Source organism: Dermacentor andersoni, chromosome 3 (assembly GCF_023375885.2).
Source record: "Dermacentor andersoni chromosome 3, qqDerAnde1_hic_scaffold, whole genome shotgun sequence".
Taxonomy (NCBI): Eukaryota; Metazoa; Arthropoda; class Arachnida; order Ixodida; family Ixodidae; genus Dermacentor; species Dermacentor andersoni.
In genome coordinates this window covers 213,237,867-213,260,692 of record NC_092816.1, presented here as the reverse complement: position 1 = coordinate 213,260,692, position 22,826 = coordinate 213,237,867, and the positions used below count along the sequence as shown (strand labels likewise).

General features: G+C 46.4%; 1 protein-coding gene across 4 annotated transcripts in view; it reads right to left on the bottom strand.

Annotated features, from left to right (window-relative positions):
• Positions 1-747: 747 nt before the first annotated feature.
• Positions 748-22,826, bottom strand: part of Exn (Ephexin) — a 182,108-nt gene continuing 160,029 nt past the window's right edge. For 3 of the 4 annotated variants that reach the window (XM_050184427.3, XM_055073448.2, XM_050184419.3), the window contains exons 15-16: positions 5,173-5,277; positions 748-945 (exon numbers count right to left, since the gene is read on the bottom strand). In XM_050184427.3, the coding sequence (XP_050040384.2) occupies positions 770-945; positions 5,173-5,277 (281 nt within the window). In that variant the 3' untranslated portion in view covers positions 748-769. The remainder of the gene's footprint in view (positions 946-5,172; positions 5,278-22,826) is intronic. The other variant, XR_008613590.2, reaches the window with a different exon arrangement.

Here is a 22,826-nt window from a genome sequence, read left to right as displayed (position 1 = left end):
CATGACTGAAAAACTTGGCTGCAATATTCACAGCCGCGTATGCCATCTGCGGACTATGTTTTTTCACCAAGCCCAAGGGGTGGTTCAGGGATCCTTAAAAAAGACATTTTGGCTACCACACAGCGGCCTTGTTCACAGGTAAAAATGAAAATGTGCATTCGGACAGTTTGCCTAAACAGGCTTGAACACACGATGCAGGCAGTGCACATACAGTGATGGCAGATTGATATTATACGATTCTTGGCATTTGTGCCATTATGTGGGTGTGTCCTGCATACTACTATACAATGGTTAGTGATACAATGGGTAACCTGCTCTGTTTAAAAGACACATGCTTGTGATACTATTACAAATCAAAACCAAGGCTGACTGCAATAAAATTAAATGTAATTATTAATTTGTTGCATGCAGGAGAAAATGAGTTTCCGTACTATAATTATACAGGTTTGATGGTAGCAAGAACACATTTTTGGGGGCTGAATATGATTCTACATTTATGTTGTGGGTGCAGGAGGGTACTCTATTGTCAAGGGGGTGGAGGAGGGTCAGCTGCCTTTTACAGCCACCCTTAAACACTAAGGTAGACATCTAGGAACAATAAACACTCAAGAGGCAATTTCGAGCAAGTGATGGTGCTTATCACTCAGAAGCCTTTCACTCAAAATGGAGTGTTTCTGGTTGAAAGTTGGTGACTATAATACAAGAAATGCTACCAACACTGATAAGAAGTCCCGAGTTACACCAACAGAAAGACAAAGAGGCAGTTTATTTAGGCATCGCTCTTGCCAAATTGCTGCTGCTCAAGCAGTGTTTGTGAGGCCATGAGTAGGCGGTAACGAAGGCGCAGATTGCGTGAGCGCACGTGCAGGTTGACCAACTCCACCGTGTGCGATGCAGGGAACCAGCCTCGTGCCCCATCTCGCAGGCGCTCCCCTTCATACCAGCCTGCAAAGAGAACACTGCGTTTGTGGACACTAGAACAGAGGCTCACTCACAACTAATTTCAGCAAATCGCATCAGTATGCACCAAACATAGACCCTCAGATATGCATATAATGAAAGGATTTCTCCAGGCCAAATCAAGTTCAGTTTTACACAAGTTCACAGATGTTTCACTCATATTTTATATTCAAGAAATACTTTGCTGTGTAGCAGTCAAACATCTGCGCATTGCTGTAATCACAAATTTGCAGCTCGGAAGGCATGATTGTTTCAGTATGCCTCACTTTCCATCTAGCTCCAATTGGCAGTTAAAATATAGTGATAAAAGAAAGGCTAGGCGACATTCTCAACGATAGATAAGTGTCAGTATTATGCCTTCTCTGAGAATATTGTAAAAACAGGATTCCTGTGGTCTGGGTGCATCACTGCCAAACCACACCGAGTGCAACTATGCCTTTCTCCATTCAATGTCTAGGGTAAATGTAACGATTTGTGCAGGCTAAAGTATGTTCTCCTAAGTAATTTCAAACAAATTATTAAAGAAACGCGCGAAAGCAGGATGCATGGCTAAATGAATAGAGGAGAATGACGAAGGATGGACGGCCCATGATGTGAAGAATAAAGCCATGATAGTGCATCCAGCAGCGATATCCTCATTACGATACATGCAAAAATTTAAACACATTTCAATATTCTGGGTTTTAGTTCAAACCATAGTAGCTTTCAAATGACAACATCCAAAATAATCTAAAGCATGTTGGTTGGGATTCATGATAACACAGTGCAGCGCAACTGGACGAGGACAGAGAAGAATTTTGACAGTGCTGTGTGCGTGCACCTCTGTCCTCGTCCAGTCGCCCGGCACTGCGTTAATCGTTAATCTTTTGCTCAAAAAAGGAGTTTCAGAATTAATATCGCTAGAAGTGCAACATGAACATTTCTTGGCTCAAAGATAACATTAGAACGTTTTACTAAGATAAGATACCACAGGCTTGTATGAGCTCACATACTTTTTTAGTTATTGACATGTAAATTGAAGCAAGTCAGCTCCAACTAATCCAAAAAGAAGCAGGCTATGGAACTCCGCAAACACTGGCAAGTTTAACTAAGGAATTATGGTATCAACAATATTCTTCAGTCACGCGTGTCTCCCTTAAAGTATTACCGCCATGGCATCTTTCAGTTTGCATTTTTGCACTAAGTGAAGATCCTGGACCTTGAAATTCTAAAAAAAAAAAAAAGAAAAAAAAAGAAGCAAGTTTCAGAGTGCCCCAAATAATCGAAACAGGCCCTGAAACACTTTTTTGACATAACAAGATGTTGCCGATCTGCAGACGAGGCTCCTGTGAACATGTGAGCCAAATATTTGCATTGCAAGCAGCAGGGAAGTGTTAAAAAAAAACAAAACAAAAAACATCGCCTGCTCTCTCTTCTTTGCGACGTCGTCAGCGGCTAGGTCACAAGCAGCCAACCAACCAGTATTGGCAGATTTCCTGATTGGAAGAACATTATCAGTAATGCGATTATGGCTAATGTACAGTTAAATAAATGAATATATGTGGTCTTCGATCTCAAACAGACCAAAAAGGTATTTCCGCTTTGCACTTCTGGTTTACACACAACAGCTGCACATAGCTGTGTCTGTTGCACGTGGCCTCACAGATAGCTCTAGTGTAGTGCATAGCGTGGATACTGTGACCGCCACTGGGTGCCGCGACGAGCCTTCTGGCCAAGATCCCCAGATAAAGGTTGTTTTATCTAGGGACCTCATCTGGCCATAAAATCACAGTATCTGACCGCTGACAAATACATGTTCTGATTGGGCTCTGTGGGCTCTGTTGGGCTCTGTGACGCTGGCTCTTGCTTCAATGCGAACTAAGCGGCGAAAACACAGCGGACATGAAACCATCAGCACTCGGCGCACTCTATCCTCCATCGCAAATGGCTTTCACGACAGGGTCAGTTATACAATGCACGCTAACGATCATGTCTGCTAATCATTACATCTCTATGCGCTGTGGAAAGAGCTCAAATTTCAAACCAAACATCGTTTGCCCTTTTCCTTGCAAGTGCCGTGCTCCCAGCCAGAGAGGCGACACATGCGCAAGAGCATGTATGTATACATGTATGTATACTACATACATGTATGTGCTGCGACGTCACTCAGAGTTACATGTGACTTCGACAATTATTCCAGGCAACATTTGTTACTTGTGTAATCTGTTGCTTCAATAGACGAATTAAAGTTTACAGACATAATAAAACACACAAACCTAATGGCTGCGTGTTATTGTTTTACTTTGTACTGTAGCAAGAGAGATGTACTTCTGTTTCGTCTACTTGTCCCCACGTCGTTCAGTCACCCGTGCAGACAGCGAAACTATGTCATTTTCTACCATGTTCCAGCACGTGGTCATGCTCTGTGATCCATTTGTGTCTGCCTCACTGTTTGTGTAGCACTGACTTATATCGCAAGTCAGGTGTTCTTGTGTGCAGTGTGCAAAATTGTGCACTGCAGGAAACGAGACAAATGCAACAGCTCACATGCGACACCATCAGCGGGCGGAAGTGGGAAAAAAAAATAGAAGAAGGCACGGCCTGTGACGTATGCGTCAAGCAATTCTCGAGCTCCAGTATGGGGGAACGCAGGGAAGGAACTTCGCTTGCGGAGGCTAGACGGAGCAAGTAGAAAGCGTGTCTCTCTTGGCAGTGCCGCTGACCTCCTGAAATCATGGGTTAGCGGCACTTAAATACTTATATCTCAGTTATTAATGAACCAATTTGAAAAATTCTTGCAGTAGAACGCTCCATAGAATGCACGTAACAGCTTCCAGCATATAACTGAAATTTTCTATGTGGCCTGGTGAGGGGCCCTTTAAACAAGCTTTCTCAGTTAGTAATCAATAATCTGCCACTAGGTAATGGTAGGTTTACTTTCCAAACCAGCACAATTGCTCAGTATTTGCTGCTTACAGCTTTCTTTTATGCTCCTCTGCAGAAGCGGAGGACACATAATCTTCATAACTGTAAAGCTGGCTTTATTTTTAAGGGGAAATTTTGCGTAACTAATGGCAGCATGGTCATTTTTGCAAGAAATATGCACAAGCGCACTTTGCTCGCATTGTGAAATTGAAAAATGTAGATGTGGCTCCCTCATGGTGAAACTATAAGCAAGAGACAAGTCCCGGCATGTGCAGCTAGTGCTCAGTCTTCAGTTGGGCAAATGCAGACAAGTGCACCTGCCAATTGTATGCTCATGCATCAGAAACTGCACACGTGCATAAGTAAACGTCACAGGCAGCATGCTGAAGCAATCTGGCACGTGCTTGTCTCAAGAGTTTTTGCACATGACTACCAGCATAACAGCACAGTTCTCCAAAATCTCAGTTTCTGTTGTTGATCAACCCACAAAAATGTTGAAAGGATGTCATACCTGCCACGTTTTATTGTTTTGTCGCAAAACGTCCGATGTTAAAGCACGTTTATGATTGCCACATTGATACCAACAATTTCATTTTCCTTCACACACCAGGCTTTACAGTCACCAAGCAAGTTTTCACTGCGCCATTTTCTGGACCAGTCGATTATGCAGACCTACCCATGCGGCAGCAATGCCCACTTATAAAAGCAGTGTATAATGACAACTGAAATTATGGGCACTGTCATGAGAATATTTATTGAATAAGCTTTCAAAGCAGTTGAGGTGCAGATAATTCTAGCTGTGAAATAGGGAGCAAATGCCAGCAAATTTTTAATGAACAGCCACCTTGAGTACTGAAACAATTTCTAACTAAATTATGGTATTTTTTGGCAGCAACCATATTATTTTTCAATATCTAAGATTGGCAGGTGTGGGACGTAAACATCACCAGTGATCAAGGCTGTTGTACAGTGAATTACAAAGTAACTAAGTGAAATTTGAGCACGCTTTCATTGTTCTTTGTTTGCAGTCATGCAGTCATGGATGGGCATTCCAGCTAAGAGGAAAGGCATTATTTCAAAAACGGGTGCAAAAAACACCGATTGCCAAATTAAATGTTCCTCCACAGTGGCAGAATTCATATGGTCATTCTATTTTCTTTCAAGGATGAATGCATGTCTTTTTGTATAGGCTTTTAAAATCATGGCGCCGTAAGAATTCCCCCATCTTTCTGTTGTTTCACGAGAACTGAACACTCTTGGGCACTTTGCTCTGCCACACAGTGAACAACATGCATAAACAACACTGACCGTCGGACATCTTGCGGAACACATTGACCACGTCAGCCTCCTCCAGGGCCAGTTCGTCAGGCTGCCGAGGCGTGTATGCGTGCCGGCACTGCACCTGTGGGCAGTCTGCAGAGACCAATGCGGAATCGTTCACTCCACCACTTCTACGCTCCGAACAAATTTGTCTGCTCCAAGTTCTTTATTCAGTAAGGGTGTCTGCTGGCCAAGATGGTTCGCTGTGCTTCATGGACTCATATTTTGAAATTTTAGAACCACACGCTCTTAGCACATAGAACACTTGGCAAGCACTACGGTCAGGAAACACAAGATATTTTAACTCAATACCAAAGGTGGTCTCAAAATGCCGGACATGGCATTGTCAATATTACCGCAATGGTGTTGCTCATGAATGAATAAATGGCAGTGCTGCAAGTGTTTCTTCAGGATGAATCTGCAACGAGTGCAAGAACAAAGTGGGACAGTGCATTGTGAAGTTCGTTACATTGAGGTTTAGCTGTATTGTCTTATTTACAAGTCCACACTCTTGCTTTAGACCAAATGAATTCGTAGTATGTACAAATAAAAATAAATAAATAAGGTAATTCTTTACTGCGTCATTAATGTACTTATCGATTGAAGCATGGCACGCAATGACAGTACGCTGAAACTCTCGACGTAAGGCACTTTGCCCCATGGAGAGGTGGAGCTTGCACGGTGGGCTTAATGTATCATGCAAAGCTAGAAGTCTGAAATTATGGGGTTTTACGTGCCAAAACCACTTTATGATTATGAGGCACGCCGTAGTGGAGGACTTCGGAACTTTTGACCATCTCGGGTTCTTTAATGTGCACCTAAATCTAAGCACACGGGTGTTTCGCATTTCGCCCCCATCGAAATGCGGCCGCCGTGGCCGGGATTCGATCCCGCGACGTCGTGCTCAGCAGCCCAACACCATAGCCACTGAGCAACCACGGCAGGTAGCTACAAGTCTCAATTGCTGCGCTACACGTTGGTGTAATGCAGCTAGTGACGCAGTGGCCTGGGTTTGCCCAAAAGGTGCTCTGTAAATGTGTGAAATTTTGTTCGAAATAACCGTTGCGTGGTTCTAGGAATCTGAATTCACAGGACTTCTTTCCTATTCAAATCATCTGATCAAGCAATTGATCAGTTCTAATTATCCGTCATATGAGATTTCGAATCATCATGATTTCACTGTAGTTGGCACAACAGTAAGTTTTCTGTTTTTGTTTTTTTAAAAGTTTGCCCAATGGCATAAACTATTAAATATAGAAATGCAGGCCAGTTTCAGCGATGTGCATCAATAGTGCTGAATGCTTGGTCCCATAGAGCCAAGAATCATAGTCCAGGTGGTCTCGTGGGACGAAGGCCCACTGTTTGCGGGTAGCAGCACCGTATCTGGTTTAGGCCAGGGCATGTCCACAACAGGTGTTTGATCGTAGCTGCAGATGCTCGAGCTGAGCAATATATGGGCAGGTATCCCCAAAGGGTCCACGGAGATGTGGCCAGGCATAGGTGACTGATGGGGTAAAGGCCGCCCCCACACGGAATCCCCGCAACACCATCTCCTCCTGGCAGGTAAGGCTGCCTGGGAGGTTTGAACCACACGGTGGACTTAAACCTCAAGTGGCACAGCAGAGGAAATCACCCTGGGGGTCACATGGGAAAGGTGCTTGCAAAGTTAGCGGCAGTTCACTGTGAGTAGCAGTGTCAGCTTGTATGCGAGCAGAAAATATCATCGGCGTATATAATGCACTATACGTCCGAGATTGCTGCCAGGGCCCACCCGAGGGGTAGCATTGCCAGGTTAAAGAGCAACAGTGCAAGCACTGCGCGCTCTGTCACTTTCTACTTTGTGTTGAAACTGCCAATTGCATGTCCCGCCATGCAGATGGCAAACATCTGTTGAGTTAGAAAGCACTTTACGAAATTACAGACAAGCTCGGGTAGTCCCACTCAACGCATAATGTCAAGTATAGCAATGTACATGCACCTCCATGCACATCCATGGCTAATATTGCTTCCACTGGGTGCATCCGACTGCCTGCCAAAACCATGCCATTAAGTGTTCCAAGTCCCTCTTCTATACCCAGGTGCCAACGAAGCCTAACTTGTGCAGGATGACACCATTTAAATTGTTCAAGCCACCATGTTATTTGCGAAGCACGCATATTCTCAAGTTAATTTGCAGACCGTGGCATTTAAGGCAATAGGGCGAACATTGCAGAGATTATTAGGGTCTTTTCCTGGCTTGGGCATTAGTATAACCTACGCGTGTGTCTAAGATGCTGGTATATTGTCTTCAGTCCACACGTGATTAATGTTATCCAGGAGTGAGACGAATGATGTCTCTGTAATGCTTTTGAACAATTTGTAAGGTAATCCGTCAGGTCCAGGTGCTGTGCATGGTCTCAACACATCAATACTTGCTATCAACTCTAGCATAGTGAATGGTGGCGGGATTCCAGCGATTGCCTCTGGATTAGGGTGCCAGCCAACCATCGAAGGCAGGATAACAGGGCAGGATCACAATTTTCTAGAGAGGCAGGAAGCACACCATAGTGTGGGAACAATGGCCACGCGATTTGTCGCGCCGCGTTCAGCGGCGTCTGCACAGAGGTGAGAAGCTCAGAATTCATTGGGTCGGGCTGACATTGGCCCTTCTATATTGCATGAAAAGTACGCCAGAGAGGGGATGTGCGTGATGAGGGTCTGAGGGACTCGCACCAATCCAGCCATCGTCCACTGTCGAGCCTTCGTCCGTGCCGACGGGCTTGTGCTGCAACACGGTACATTTGAATTTTCCCATCTATCAAGGTGGGATCACGCACCGCAGCAAGCTCAGCCCAGCGCCGAGTCGCCCAAAGATGGAACAGCTACAGATCTGGGGCCAGATGACCTTCATCTGCCTAGGACATCTGCATTGCTGAATCAAGTGCCTTTCAAAGAAATTCTTGACGGTTTTGCGACGACAGACCTTGTATTATGAGCAATGCCTCCTGAAAGGCGCCCCAGTAACAACTCTGCAACAGCGACGAAGTCGGGAATATGTGTAGAAATTTGAGAGAGCAGGCGTATTAGCCACTTCGCCCAGCAGTCCTGTTCATGTCACCATCCGAATGCACTATACCTTCACCGCCATCACAAATTGGGCAGGAAGGACAGAGATTGGGGGTGATCAGAACGACCTTTTCCACTGACTGCAATGTTGTGGAACAGCTGGAAGTGTGCATCCACAGATGTGTCCCAGACATGATTCCCACAAGCTGATGACGAGTTATATCCTGATGGAGAATTAAAGCCACCTGCGACTAATATAGGACACCCTGCGTGCTGAATTCGAAGAAAGTGAATCCATCCTGGTCTTATTCGGGCAGAGCAGTCAGTGTGTGGCTTGGCGTCAAATGACACCAGGTATACAGAAGTTTTCTGCAGGCAAACTGTAACTGCAACGACTTCCTGTGATTGTGAACGCCATTTGGACAGATTTATGGCACTTTGAGGCAGGCTTGTAAGCACTTACAGTCGAACCCGGATATATCGAATCTGAAGGGGATCACAATAAAGTTTCATGTATAGGTAATTTGATATATAAAATAATAGGCCTCGAGGCAAATCGTGGCTTATTGATTGATGCATCCGAGGGCTGCTAAGTTACTGCACGCAACTCTGAAAAAAAAAAGGCAGGCACACTTTAAGCCTAAGAATATTGCCAATCCTGGCTTGCTTGTTCTGCAAAATGAAGTTGAAAATGCTTGTCACAATCTTGTCAAGACTGGCGAGCTACAAAAGCCGTGTGCCTCCCTTATGGCTGCAGACACAACATGAAGTGCCAATGCCAGTTCAGAGGCTATGTATGGACATGTTGCTGTCTCTTTTGAATGATCTTTGTCGCTGCTTGAGCAACCTTACTCCTGGGTTTCCGCGATGCTTGCCAGAGTGCCCTTGTAATCGAGATTCGCTATAGCTTGAACATTGCTATTGGCGTTCACAAAGCTGTCTGCAGTAACTTCGGCCAGAATAATTTCTGTGAAGAGGGAGAGCTCACGAAACATGTCGTTCATGCATCCATCATCTGTGGTTTCTTCCAGAAGTTCATTGGCAGCCACCATATAGCCTGTCTTTCGGATACAGTTGGCTAGTCTCCTGCTTCACGTCGTTCCAGGTGCCTGTGATCATTTGGATGGCCACTAGCAGGTCACTTTTCAGCTCGGTGCCCAGGTGTAAGCTCACCAGGAGCATCTCCAGGAGTCACCTCCTACAGCCAACCTTGAACGATTTGATGATGCCCTGGTCAAGTGAGTGCAGACTCACTGTCGTGTTGGGTGGGAGAAACTTGAGCGCAATGTTTTCCAGGTCGCAGGTGGTATGATGGGCTGATCAGTTGTCTACCAGCAGGCAAACTCTGCGGCCCGACTTGCCTGATTCGGTGCCTCATGCGCGAAGCCAATTGGTGAATAGCTGACGTGTCATCCACACTTTCCCATTGAAGCCGTAGGGAACTGGGAGCTGCCCGCAATTTTTGAAACAGTGCAGTGACCTTGCTTTCCCAATCACAAATGGCTTCAGCCTGTGCGATAAATCCATATTGGCTGCAAGCAGAACACCCACGCAAACTTTACTAATTTTTCCGCTGTGACAAGTGCTGGCCTGGAGGTTGTAGTCTTATTTGGCAACAGTTGCCAGAATAGCCCGGTCTAATCTGTAATGACAATTTCTGCAGGAGAAAATGTGCATATTTCCAGTCACTCCTCAGAAAGCCAATATTGCATCTGCTGCATGCTAACAGCTTCGCTTTCTCCAGAAATGACTTTACACAGAATGTTGTGCTGGTTCTTGAACCTCTGCAGCCAACCAGTACTGTCGCTGAAGTTTTCCTCGCCGAGCACAGCAGCCAACCACTTGGCCTTACCTATTAGCATGGGGCCATCCACCGGAACATTTCTTGTCCGAATTTCCAAGAACCACGCATAAAGTCATTCCTCGATTTTCACATTGGCACGAGGGTGCATATGACAGGCTCCCAATTTTGTTTGGTAAGTGGTTCGCAGCTTTACCTGCTCCTTGTTCATCAGAAGCGAGCTCAAGTGCTGCGTGGGATGCCAGAGTCACCTCCTACTGTGGACTTCTCGCCTGCCTCAACAGGCTGGATTACTTTCAACTTCATTGCAAAGTCCTAGTTGGTTCTTTTTTTGACACTTACAGCAGCCATTGCTTGTAGAAAATGACACCACAAATAGGCACTCAACCCACACGATGACACCACGAAAACTGGAAAGAACGAATGTTGGCGTTCGAGGTAGCCCAGGGGTTGCCGAACAGCTTGACGGGGCTCAATTGACTGCACGCAGGAGGTGCACAAAAAGCGCAAAAGAAGAAAAAAAGGTTACAGTGACATTTTACTTTTACAGTGAAGTGGCTTGGGCTACGGCACGGCTCACGAAATTTCATGCCACTCACCGTTCATGCTGTTTCAGGCATTGCTACTGACTGCATTTGGCTCTCACCCGCCCATTTCACTGACATCCCTACCAGTTCCACAAGCTGGCGCTGCTGACTGGTTTCTGGATGACTGCGACAGCCCTTCATATCAGCTGTGTGCATCGCTGCAGTGTTTGGAGACTTTCGGCCTTCTGAACTGGCAACATGATACATCAGCTGACCACCGAACTTCTATATTCAGGATTTCACCACCCCCTTGGGCCACGGCAACACTCACGAAATGCCACGCCACACACTATTCATGCTGTTTCAGGTTAGTTATTACGATTACTTCAGTTATCGAGATGATGATGTCTGCCTTTGGGCGGTATCACGGCTCCCCCACATACTGGAATATTTTCGCACAGAGGCAGTGCATATTTGGTGCATTTCGGTTCCGGCAGGGGACGTCAAGACAAACCCTGGTCCCATGACAAAGGCTCGGGAGGAAAAGCTCGAGCTTGTTTACGATGCTGTTCAAGAGGCTTGGGGTAAACCGCACGAACATTCTCGAAAGTGTCAATAAGATCCTCACTATTCATATAGACTTGCAAAAAGAAATGCAGTATGTAGCTAAACATGTGGAAGAACTTGAGCTTAAATACCAGACAAATCCAGACCTGCAATCTGAAATGCAATCTCTGGTCAAACGTATGAAAGTTCTTGAGCTTAAAAACCAATCTATGTGCACATCAGGGGCTTCATCGTGTTGTACCCATGACCTGTCTAACATAAAAATTAAAATTGATGATCTTGAAAACTGTTCTCACTATTCCAACGTACTCGTTTATGGCGTTACTGACACTGATAGGGCTGAGCCCTGGGAAGACTGAGCACCTTGTTAAAGAATTTTGTTCTCAAAAACATGGTCTTTTTCGTCGTAAGCACGGACTCACCACATAGGCAGTTTTTCTGCAGACAAAAAGCAGCCAAATATTGCTAAACTGTGTAATGAAAAAGAAGTGGACATCGTGATGAGTATGGGCTTTAAGCTAAAAGATTTGAATTTCAGTATTTCACATGATTACTCTCAAATCATTTGCGAGAAACGCCGCCAACTGCTAAAGTATGAAAAATCTGTAAAAAAAGAAGGTGACAAAGTGCGCTTGGTTTTTGATAAGTTGCTCATCAATGGCGTGTCGTATTTCTGGGATGCTGCAGCCAGTCGTGCCATTCCTGTGTCCCCATGAGTGACACACGCCCTCCAGCCCTTGTAAATCGACAGGCAAACCACCATCGTGGTAGTACACACAGCGCTGTGCTGACTCCAATACTACCTTCCTGTACATTAACATAAGAAGCTTCCTAAAAACGTGGCTCTTTCTTCACTTATTGATTGGTACTCTTCATCTATCATCACGCTTACCGAAACTTGGTTAAACGACACGATTCCCAAAAATATTATTTTAGTCTGCGACTCCGGGTTTAACATATTTCCACATGGGCCATAGGGGTGGGGTTGTACTTCTGGCTGTTAAGAAAGTGATCACTGCTGTCTATACTGAAGTCACGTCATACCTCGAGTCAGTGTGGGTTCATTTGAAATGTGGGGCTATGAATCTCATTGTTGGTGCAATTTACCACCCTCCTGACATGAACACCTTATTCTCAAGTGAATTCTGTGGAATGTTGGGTGAACTTACTGTCCGGTTTCCGAATTCAAGCTTACTAATACCAGGTGATTTTAATTTACCGACAATTAATTGGTCCTCATTAACATTTCCTGCTAATGATCCTGAAGCTCAGGCTCTCCTCCAGTGTTGTCTCGATTTCTCATTGCACCAACTTATTTCTGAACCCACACGTCGTTCCGAAACGTCTGCCAATATTCTTGATCTTATCCCAACCAATAACCCTTACCACTGTTCCAATATTGAGCACATAGAAGGCCTTTCTGATCATTCTATTATCACCAGAAAGGTGAACGTTGTGCCTCATAAAAAAATGCACTCGCAATAAACAAATCAGGTGCTACAACTGTGCTAACTTCAGCGAATTGAACGCTAAGTTGACAGTTCTTGCCGAGACCTTTCTTTGCGATTTCTTAACACTTTCAGTGGAGGTCAAGTGGAATCTATTCAGAGACAAACCTTCTTCCCTCATCGACAGATTCATACCCATCATCACTTTACCATGCACGAACACCACGCCTTGGTTTAATAGGCATCTCCGTTGCCATTAAACAAAAAAAAAAAAAAGCGTTACAGACAGGCCAATAAAAACAGGCAATCAGATTTCTGGCAACGCTACAAAGCATGCGATAGGGAATATCACTCGGCATCGATACCTACTCGTCGCCATTTCTTCACTCATGATTTGCCATTAATCTTAACAAGCAACCCGCGTAAATTCTGGCAGGCAATAAACCCCTTGAATAATTCTGCCGTTAGTTTAACCAATGCTGAAGGAGGCAGTGTTCCTGTTGCTCAATGTGCTTAAATTCTCAATATCGCATTCACAGCAGTTTTCACCTTAGAAGATAGGGCTCTGTAGCTCCTATTACTATGAATTATTCTAATACCTCAATGTCCAAAATAATTATTAATGAGAACAGTATTTTATCTTTACAAAGGAAACTTAAACCGTCATCAGCGTCTGATCATCTTGGTTTCATTATATGTGTCTGCGGAAATCCGCAAGGTGGAGAGAAGTAATTAATAAAGGGAAAATCAGACATCCACCCATTTGTAGCAATTGCAACAAAGGAAACCCATATGGGTTCCTCTAAAGAAAAGCCTCGCAGTTGAAGAATTCGTCCTGGTCCGGGACTCGAACCAGGGACCACCGCCTTTCCGGGGCAGCCGCTCCACCATCTGAGCTAACCAGGCGGCTAGCAGAAGGTAAAATAATAATATATGGGGTTTTTACGTGCCAAAACCACTTTCTGATTATGAGGCACGCCGTAGTGGAGGACTCCGGAAATTTAGACCACCTGGGGATCTTTAACGTGCACCTATATCTAAGTACACGGGTGTTTTTGCATTTCGCCCCCAGCGAAATGCGGCCGCTGTGGCCGGGATTCGATCCCGCGACCTCGTGCTCAGCAGCCTAACACCATAGCCACTGAGCAACTACGGCGGGTCAGCAGACGGTAGGGCGAAGTCAAATTTGTCAACAACTCGAAGCAAAGGCAGGAGTTTGACGTAATGCTTCTGTGGAAATCTGCAAGGTGGAGAGAAGTAATTCTTCAAATGCGAGGCTTTCCTTTGAGAAACTCATATGGGTTTCCTTTGTAGCAATTGCTACGAATGGTTGGATGTCTGATTTACACTTTATTAATTACTTCTGTCGACCTTGTGGGTTTCCACAGAAGCATTATGTCAAACTCTTGCCTTTGCTTCGAGTTGTTGACAAATTCAACTTCGCCCTACCTTCTGCTAGCTGCCTGGTTAGCTCAGATTGTAGAGCGGCTGCCCCGGAAAGGCGGTGGTCCCGGGTTCGAGTCCCGGACCAGGACGAATTCGTCTTTAACTGCGAGGCTTTTCTTTCGAGGAGCCCGTATGGGTTTCCTTTGTAGCAATTTCTACGAATGGGTGGATGTCCGATTTTCCCTTTATTAATTGGTTTCAGTATAATACTCAAAAATTCATCTGAAGGTGTTGATCGCATCTTGTCTGCTATTTTTGCGCAGTTGCTTTCTTCTGGTTCTGTTCCAAGTGACTGGTGGTTAGCCAAAGTTGTACCAATATTCAAATCTGGCGATTGTTCATCACCACTCAATTATCGACCCATTTCACTAACTAGCCCTGTTTATAATCTCCTTAAACACGTTATTCATTGACAGGTACTTAATTAACTATTTAGAAGAACACAACATCGTCTTTAAATAGCAACATGGCTTCCGTAAAGGCTACTCGTGTGAAACGCAACTTGTTGGATTTATTCACGATTGCATTCATCTGTTGATGCTGGTATTCAAGTCGACTCCATATTTCTAGACTTTTCCAAAGCTTTTGATAGAGTACCTCACAATAGGTTGTTAAGCAAATTAACACTGCTAAATATTCACCCTCTTGTTATTGCGTGGGTTAAAGATTTTCTCTCTTCCGGGTATCAGTTCATTACTGCTAATAACCATAATTCATCCTTCAGCCAAGTACGTTCCAGGGTTCCACAAGGGAGCGTGTTTGGCAATTAGCTTTTTCTGATATTTATTAACGATTTCCCTAACTTCATTTCTTCCCAAATCAGACTTTTCGCTGACGATTGTGTAATTTACTGCCAAATTCATTCTAATGATGATTGCTTAGCCCTACAATCTGACCTCGATTCAGTAACAGCATGGTGCTCTGCCTGGCTCATGCAACTTAACCTTTCTAAAACAAAATTTATGTCTTTTACTAACCGGCAGTCCCGAATGGAAACCGCGTACACCTTAAATAATGCTACAGTCAAATTGGTAAATACATATAAGTACCTGGGTATTCACGTTCATTCAGACCTAACACGGAACCACCATATTAACATTATTCTTGCATCCGCTAATTGGTCATTAGGTCTCCTAAAACATAACTTGAAGCAAGCTCCTTCTCACCTCCAATTAGGGGCCTTTTGTACACTAATTAGACCTAAAATTGAAGGTGCTTCGGCTATTTGGGACCCCCATCAAGCATACTTAATAAATAACATTGAATCATTGTAGAACTGTACCGTTCATTTTATTTACGCTGATTACTCACGTCAAACCAGCATCACAGCATGAAAGAAATGTGCATGCAGGCCTGCAAGAACTATGTCACTGCTAAAAAGCTGCATGATTATCACTTTTTCATAAGCTGTACCATCATAATGACTTCATAGATTTCATAACGACTTTTTTCGTTTGCCTTCCTCCATCTTCGACCAACGCGACCATCCATTTAAAGTTTAGCGCTTGTCATGTCGTACATTTAACTATGCACATTATTTAATACCACGCACCATAACTAACTAGAATGCTCTGCCTCCCCGTGTTGCTACAGCCACTGATCCCGACAGGTTTTGCAATCTGTTGTCTGCCTTAACTACTGCTTAACATGATGCGTGTATCATTATCTCATGTTTGAACTGTTTCTTTTTACTTTGAATTTCTAACAATGTAGATCTTGTTGTTTCATATTATGCTGTTGTTTGGAAGATGTATAATCGGTATAATTTTTTACTACTGCCCTGTTCGTGTTATTGCTTCTTTTTTTTGTGCTTGTCAGAATTAACAGCATTTAGTACTTATATTCTAATGTTACATGACGTGTGCTTAATTTTTTTTTCAATGAATTTTTGGTGTATTCTATTTTTTATCAATTGACTGTACCCCCCCCCCCCCCCATGTAGAACCCTCAGCCATGAGGGCCTTTAGGGGTATTTTGCATAAATAAAAAATAATAAATGCTTCGTGAGAACAGGTGACGGGCAAGCACACGAGTCGGCGCAACGCTTCGCCTCGTTTCTTGTTCCCCAATCCACTTAAAGGCACCTAGGCTTTCCTCTAGGTGGCGCTGCTTTGCTGTGCACTGCTCTCTACTCTCCTGGGTGTGCGATTCCCTTCTCGACCTCCAGGCGCCAGAAGGCCTCAAAGTGCACAAAGAAATGTGTTTTGAGGTCTTCGGCATGGTGCTGCATTCGATATATTGAATGGGCTGGTGAGAGGGGTGTTCTAAATACACATGCACCAGCCCTATACATTTGCATGACACAGTTAAAGCTCAGTATAACGAACTTCAATATAACAAAATTCTCGATATGTTAAGGGGACGTTGGGAGTATAGAAAGACTGTATTGGACACTGTGGCGACGGACTACCTCACCCGCTTCACTGAAACTAAAGCTCTGCCGAAATGTAGCACAGCCGAAGTGGCAAAATTTTTCGTCGAGAGTATTCTGCTGCGACAAGGTGCCCCAGAAGTTCTCATCACTGACAGGGGAACGGCCTTTACGGCAGAGCTAACCCAAGCCATTCTGCAATATAGCTAGACAAGCCATAGGAGGACAACTGCCTACCACCCGCAGACGAATGGTCTCACGGAGCGCCTGAACAAGACCCTCGCCGACATGCTAGCAATGCACGTCGACGTCGAGCACAAGATGTAGGATGCCGTCCTGCCATACGTAACCTTCGCTTACAACATGGTGGTGCAAGAAACAACGCAGGTCACCCTGTTCAAGCTGGTTTATAGCAGGAACCTGACGATGACTCTCGATGCCATGCTGCCGCACGTCACCGACGAAGAGAATCTTGACGTCGCCACCTGACTCCAGCGCGCCGAAGAAGCCTGACAGCTCGCCCCCCTACGGATCAAGAACCAACAGCGTACCGACAGCCAACGTCCGACGATGCTACGTCGAGTACCAGCCTGGCGACTGTTCTTGGGTTTGGACCCCTATATGGCGACGAGGACTTAGTGAGAAACTACGGCGTCAATATTTCGGACTGTACAAGATCATCCGACGTATTAGCACACTGGACTATGAGGTCGTGCCAGACGGCCTTTCACTATCACAGCGCCGCTGCTCATGACCTGGAATAGTCCACGTTGGGCAACTCAAGCCATATTACCAGCGCTAATGAACTTTGGGACTTCGCGTAACTGACATTTGGACTTTGTTTCTTTTCGTTGTTTTGTTATTTTTGTTTAATAAGTGTCCTTTTGTGTTTCGCTCTCTTATATTTATAGCATTGGGACGATGCTTTTTTTTAAGAGGAGGTAATGACACGTGTACTTCTCTATCTTTATTGGGCGACCACGTTTCACTGCCTAACAAATGTTATCGTACAGCGCAGGACGCGCCTGCATGTATAGGAAGTTTCTGGAATGTTATCGATGGTTCCATACGCTGTCTGTGACTGAACCTTGGTAATTTGATTGCATGTATGCGCAACGCGAGTAATGTAGAACTTTGTGGAAGACACGCAGGTCCCAATGATTACTCTGGAACAGTCGACGACTGATGTATAAAAGCTGACGCGCTTGATCCACTAATCAGATTTTCAACGATCGCCGACTGTGTTTGCCGCTGTCGAGGTTCTTTGAGTACAGCATATTTTTTTAGGGCACAAGCTTGCCCAATAAAATGCTAGTTTCATCATTCCCAGTATTGCTGCTTTCCTCATTGTCAGGACCACGTGACAATATATATACAAGATGAGTCAGAGTAGTTAAGATGGCTGACCACTAACAACATGCAGCAGCCAGCGTCTCCCTTTCTTCTTCTGTCTTTCCGTAACAGGACCCCCAGGTGGTGATGGGTCGTGATGGTAGGCGAAGAATTGCGAGCGAAGTATGGCTTCAGCCGCGAAACGTGCACGACGTCAACAGGCGGCAGCCTTGAGGATGGATGAAACTGTAATGGTGCGATCTCGTAATTGATCTTATTAACTTGACATAGGACTTCATAAGGCTCTGTGTAGCGAGAGAGAAGTTTCTGGGAGAGGCCGACCCGACGACATGGTGACTAAAGCAGCACCCAAGCACCTGGGGCGAACTGAACATCGCGATGGCACCGGTCGTAACGTTTCTTTTGCAGATGCTGCGAGGCTAATAAGCGAGATCAGGTGACTTGACGCGCTATGTGAGCGTGACTGATGACTTCACGAGCGTACTCAGTGGCAACGCGGGGCACTGAAGGTAGGATGGTGTCAAAGGGCAAAGTGGGGTTGCGACCATACAAAAGATAAAAGGGTGAATATCCTGCGGTGTCATGTCGGGATGAGTTATACACTAATGTCACATAGGCCAGCGTGGCATCCCAGTCACAGTGATTGTTGGAAACGTACATCGACAGCATCTCTGTGAGTGTTCAGTTGATATGTTCCACAAGACTGTTCGTTTGTGGGTGGTAGGCGGCAGACAGCTAGTGGTCAGTGGCACAAGAGCGGATGAGGTCATCCACAACTTGAGACAAGAACGAGCGGCTGCGGTCTGTAACTGTAGAGGTGCACCGTGCTGGAGAACGACGTCGTGGAGGAGAAAATCAGTGGCGTCAGTTGCGCAACTAGTTGGTAACGCCTTTGCTATCGCGTAGCGCGTTGCGTAATCAGTAGTGACGACGATCCACTTATTCCCTCTAGACGTCGTCGGAAAAGGGCCAAGCAGGTCAAGGCCTACGCGAAAGAATGGTTCAGAGGGAACTTCAATTGGATGGAGTCGGCTGACAGGTGGCAGGGGAGGTTTCTTCCGGTGCTGACATAATTCGCAAGTTGCGACATAACGACACACAGAGCGGTAGAGACCCGGCCATAAGAATCGGCGTCGTACGCGGTCGTATGTACGTAAAACTCCAAGGTGTCCTGCCGTCGGTGCATCGTGAAGTTGTTTGAGAACGATGGATCGCAGATGTCGAGGAAGCACAAGGAGCAACTCAGGGCCGTCAGGGTTGATATTACGGTGGTAGAGGATGCTGTCGTGCAGCACAAACATGTGGCATGTGGTGTCAGTGCTACCAGATTGCACTCCGGCTATGATGAACTGTAACGATTCGTCGCGTTGTTGTTCAGCGCGCATGTCGGTCATGTCAGCAAAAGCCATCACGCAAGTTACCAGATCATGCGCAGCAGGATCAGGGGCATCCACAAGGTAACGAGAGAGGCAGTCAGTGTCCTTGTTCAGACGTCCAGACTTATAGTTGACAACAAACGAAATTTCCTGGAGCGGCATAGCTCAGCGACCAAGTCGTCCTGTCTGGTACCGGAGGGAAGACAGCCAACAGAGTGTGTGGTGGCCTGTAACGACCGAAAACGTGCGGCCGTAGAAATATGGCCGGAACTTGGCGACAGCCCAAACTAAAGCCAAGCACTCCTGCTCGGTGATAGAGTACCGTATTTACCCGCGTATAACCCGCCCCTGCGTATAACCCGCACCCCTAACTTTGAACTCGGCGGAAAAAAAACTCGCGTATAACCCGCCCCTGCGTATAACCCGCACCCCTAACTTTGAACTCGGCGGAAAAAAACTCGCGCATAACCCGCACGTTTACCTGAAAAAAAAAAATGAGCGCTAGAAAGATGCAACTCACACTCAGTGATCATTTCGTTTTCAGAACATTTATTCAAACGACCGCCACCACGTCACTGGTTATACGATTCTTAATCGTCGCCGCTCTCACTACTGCCATCCGAGGCTTCATCGCCACTCTCAAAGACGTAGTCGTCCTCGGAACCATCCAAACTATTACTGATCGCACATTTTTTAAAGCTTTTGCGCACCAAATCGGCCGGTATCGCTTTCCACGCATCCACGATCCACTGGCACAGCAATGGAATATCAGGCCTTCGCACGCGTCCCGTCGGTGTGAGGGCGTAAATGCCGTCGGCCATCCACTGGGCATACAGCCGCTTCACGTGTGCCTTGAACGGCTTGTTCAGGCACACGTCGAGTGGCTGTAGCATGGACGTCATGCCGCCAGGTATTATGACGAGGTCGGTGCTGGTCTCGGCAAGGCGAGCCTTCACCGCATCAGTGCAGTGGCCTCTGAAGGAATCTAGTACGAGCATCGACCGGCGTGCCAGCAAGGCACCTGGTCTTCACTCCCAGATTACTCGAAGCCAGTCACCGACTAGGCCACTGTTCATCCACGAATTTTCTTCCGCACGCACAACGATTCCTGGGGGCAGTGGAATGCTAGGTAGCGTCTTGCGTTTGAAAATGACATACGGGCGCAGTTTCGTGCTGTCAGCCAAAGCGCATAGCATGACTGTGCAGCGCAGCTTGGCATTTCCGCCGGTCAGCACGCTGACTGATTTGGAGCCCTTTTTTTCCATGGTCGTGTCCATCGGCATCTCAAAGTACACAGGTGTTTGATCAGCATTTCCCACCTGAGACAGCAAATAGCTGTGCTCCTTCCGAAGTGCGATCACATATCGTTGAAAGTTCAACAACTTTTCCTCGTAGGCTTCAGGAAGCCGCTGGCACACGGTTGTTCGCCGCCGCATAGAAAATCCATGTCTTCGCATGAAGCGCTGAAGCCATCCATGGCTTGCACGAAACTCACGTGGAATGTTCAATTCCCGGGCCAACTTCAGGGCTTCCATTTGCGCCATCTCAGTCGAAACAGCGTGGCCACGACTTCTCTGCTCCTCAATGAACTTCGCAAGCTGCGTCTCGAGGTGGGGGTACGCGCCAGTCTTCGGACCCCGAAACGCTCGCCTGTCCCGGTTCGTTGCTTCGAGACTCTCTTTTTTCTTCCTCCAGTCGCGAATGCACGACTCGTCGACGTCATGCTGTCTTGCAGCAGCTCTGTTGCCGATTTCTTCGGCAGCGGCTATAATCTTTAGCTTCTCTTTCGCTGTGAAACACTGCCGTCGAGTCGCACTTATGATGCCAAAACAAAGCAGGCAAACAGTGCAAACTGGGGTAAGTACACTAAACAGCGCCTAACGCGAGGCTCAACAATGCTGGCCTTACGTTGGCCCTTCATCGGCTTGACAAGCGTCGATGACGATGGGGATGGCAGACTACACGGGGAGGCCGCCGCACATTGCGGTGAAGCCGACCCCCCCCCCCCCCCTCCGAAAAAATTCGCAGATAACCCGCACCCCCACTTTTTAAGCGCGTTTTTTCACATTTTGGTGCGGGTTATACGCGAATAAATACTAAATAATAAATTTCCCTCGGCAGGTGACACCAAGCGGCTGGCGCAAGCTATCACGCACTTGCTACCATTTTGTTGTTGTGTGAGAACAGCGCCGAAGCCATGGCCACTTGCGTCAGTGTGGACTTGGGTTGGTGCAGATGGATCGAAGTGGGCAAGTATGGGAGGGGTCGTCAGAAACCCGATGAGAGCGGCGAACATGTAAGCCTGCTCTGGGCCCCATGAGAATGGCGTGTTCTTCTTTAGAAGGTCTGTCAAAGGCCGAGCAACGCCGGCGAAGTTTTTGATGAAACAGCGAAAGTAAGAACACAGGCCGACGAAGCAGCGCACGTCAGAAGCAGAACGTGGCATAGGGAAACTGCGTACGGCGTGAACTTTTTCTGGATCTGGTTGAACACCGGATGCGTTAACGAGGTGTCCCAACACGGTAATCTGACGGCACCCGAACTGACACTTCGGGGAGTTCAGTTGGAGGCCGGCTTCTTGAAAGACCGCAAGAATGGCAGCGAGTCGGGTAAAGTGGCTGCCGAACATGGGAGAAAAAAAACAGTATAGTTGTCAAGGTAACAACGACAGGTAGTCCATTTACAGCCTCGCAGAACAGAGTCCATCATACCTTCAGATGTCGCAGGAGCATTGCATACGCCAAAGGGCAAATTCTTTGAACTGATGTAAGCCATCCGGCGTAATGAAGGCAGTCTTCTCGCGGTCCATTTCATCAACTGAAATCTGCCAGTAGCCGGATCAAAAATTGATGAATGAGAAGTATTTAGCTCCGTGCAAGCAGTCCAAGGTGTCATCGATGCGTGGTAGTGGGTAGACGTCTTTTCGCGTGATCTTGTTTAAGTGGCGATAATCGATGCAATAACACCAGGTCCCATCTTTCTTTTTCACAAGGACAACAGGCAAAGCCCAAGGGGTGGCTGATGGTTCGATGACCCCTTTGCGGAGCATTTTGTCCACTTCTAATTGGATGACTCGACGTTCAGCATGCGATACATGACAGGGACGCCGATGAAAAGGATTTGTGTCTCCAGTGTTTATACGGTGGTGAACAACAGATGTTTGGCCTAAGGGGCTGTCGCCGAAATCAAAGATGTCACTGTACAATTCAAGCAGGAGACGTATGTCCGTGGCCTGTGCAGAGGTGAGGTCAGGTGAAATCATCTCTGCGAAGTCATCCGTTAAGGAACCAGGGCTGTGAGCTGCAACTGGCGCTAATAAACTACTCTCCGCATTCAGACTCTCAATGTCAAATTCGGAACCACTAGAAACGCTAGCCAAGAACATGCCAGCCGGAAGCACTTGAGGGCACAGGCTGAAATTCAGAAGCAGTAGGACAACGTCGTTATTAGTAACCGTGACCAGCGTATGCGGAACAGCAACGTTGCGGTTCAAAAGCAGGTCGATGATGGGTTGAAGCATATGTTCACCGTCAGAAACCTGTGGCTGGGCGGTGAAAGTGACGTAAGTAACTGCCTCTGGTGACAGACGCACACCGTGACGCGAGCACAAGTGCGGTGGGGCGGTGCTAGGAGCATCGGCGAATTGAGGCAGTTGCAACTGAAGAACGCCGGTTGCACAGTCGATGAGAGCTGAATGATTGGATAACA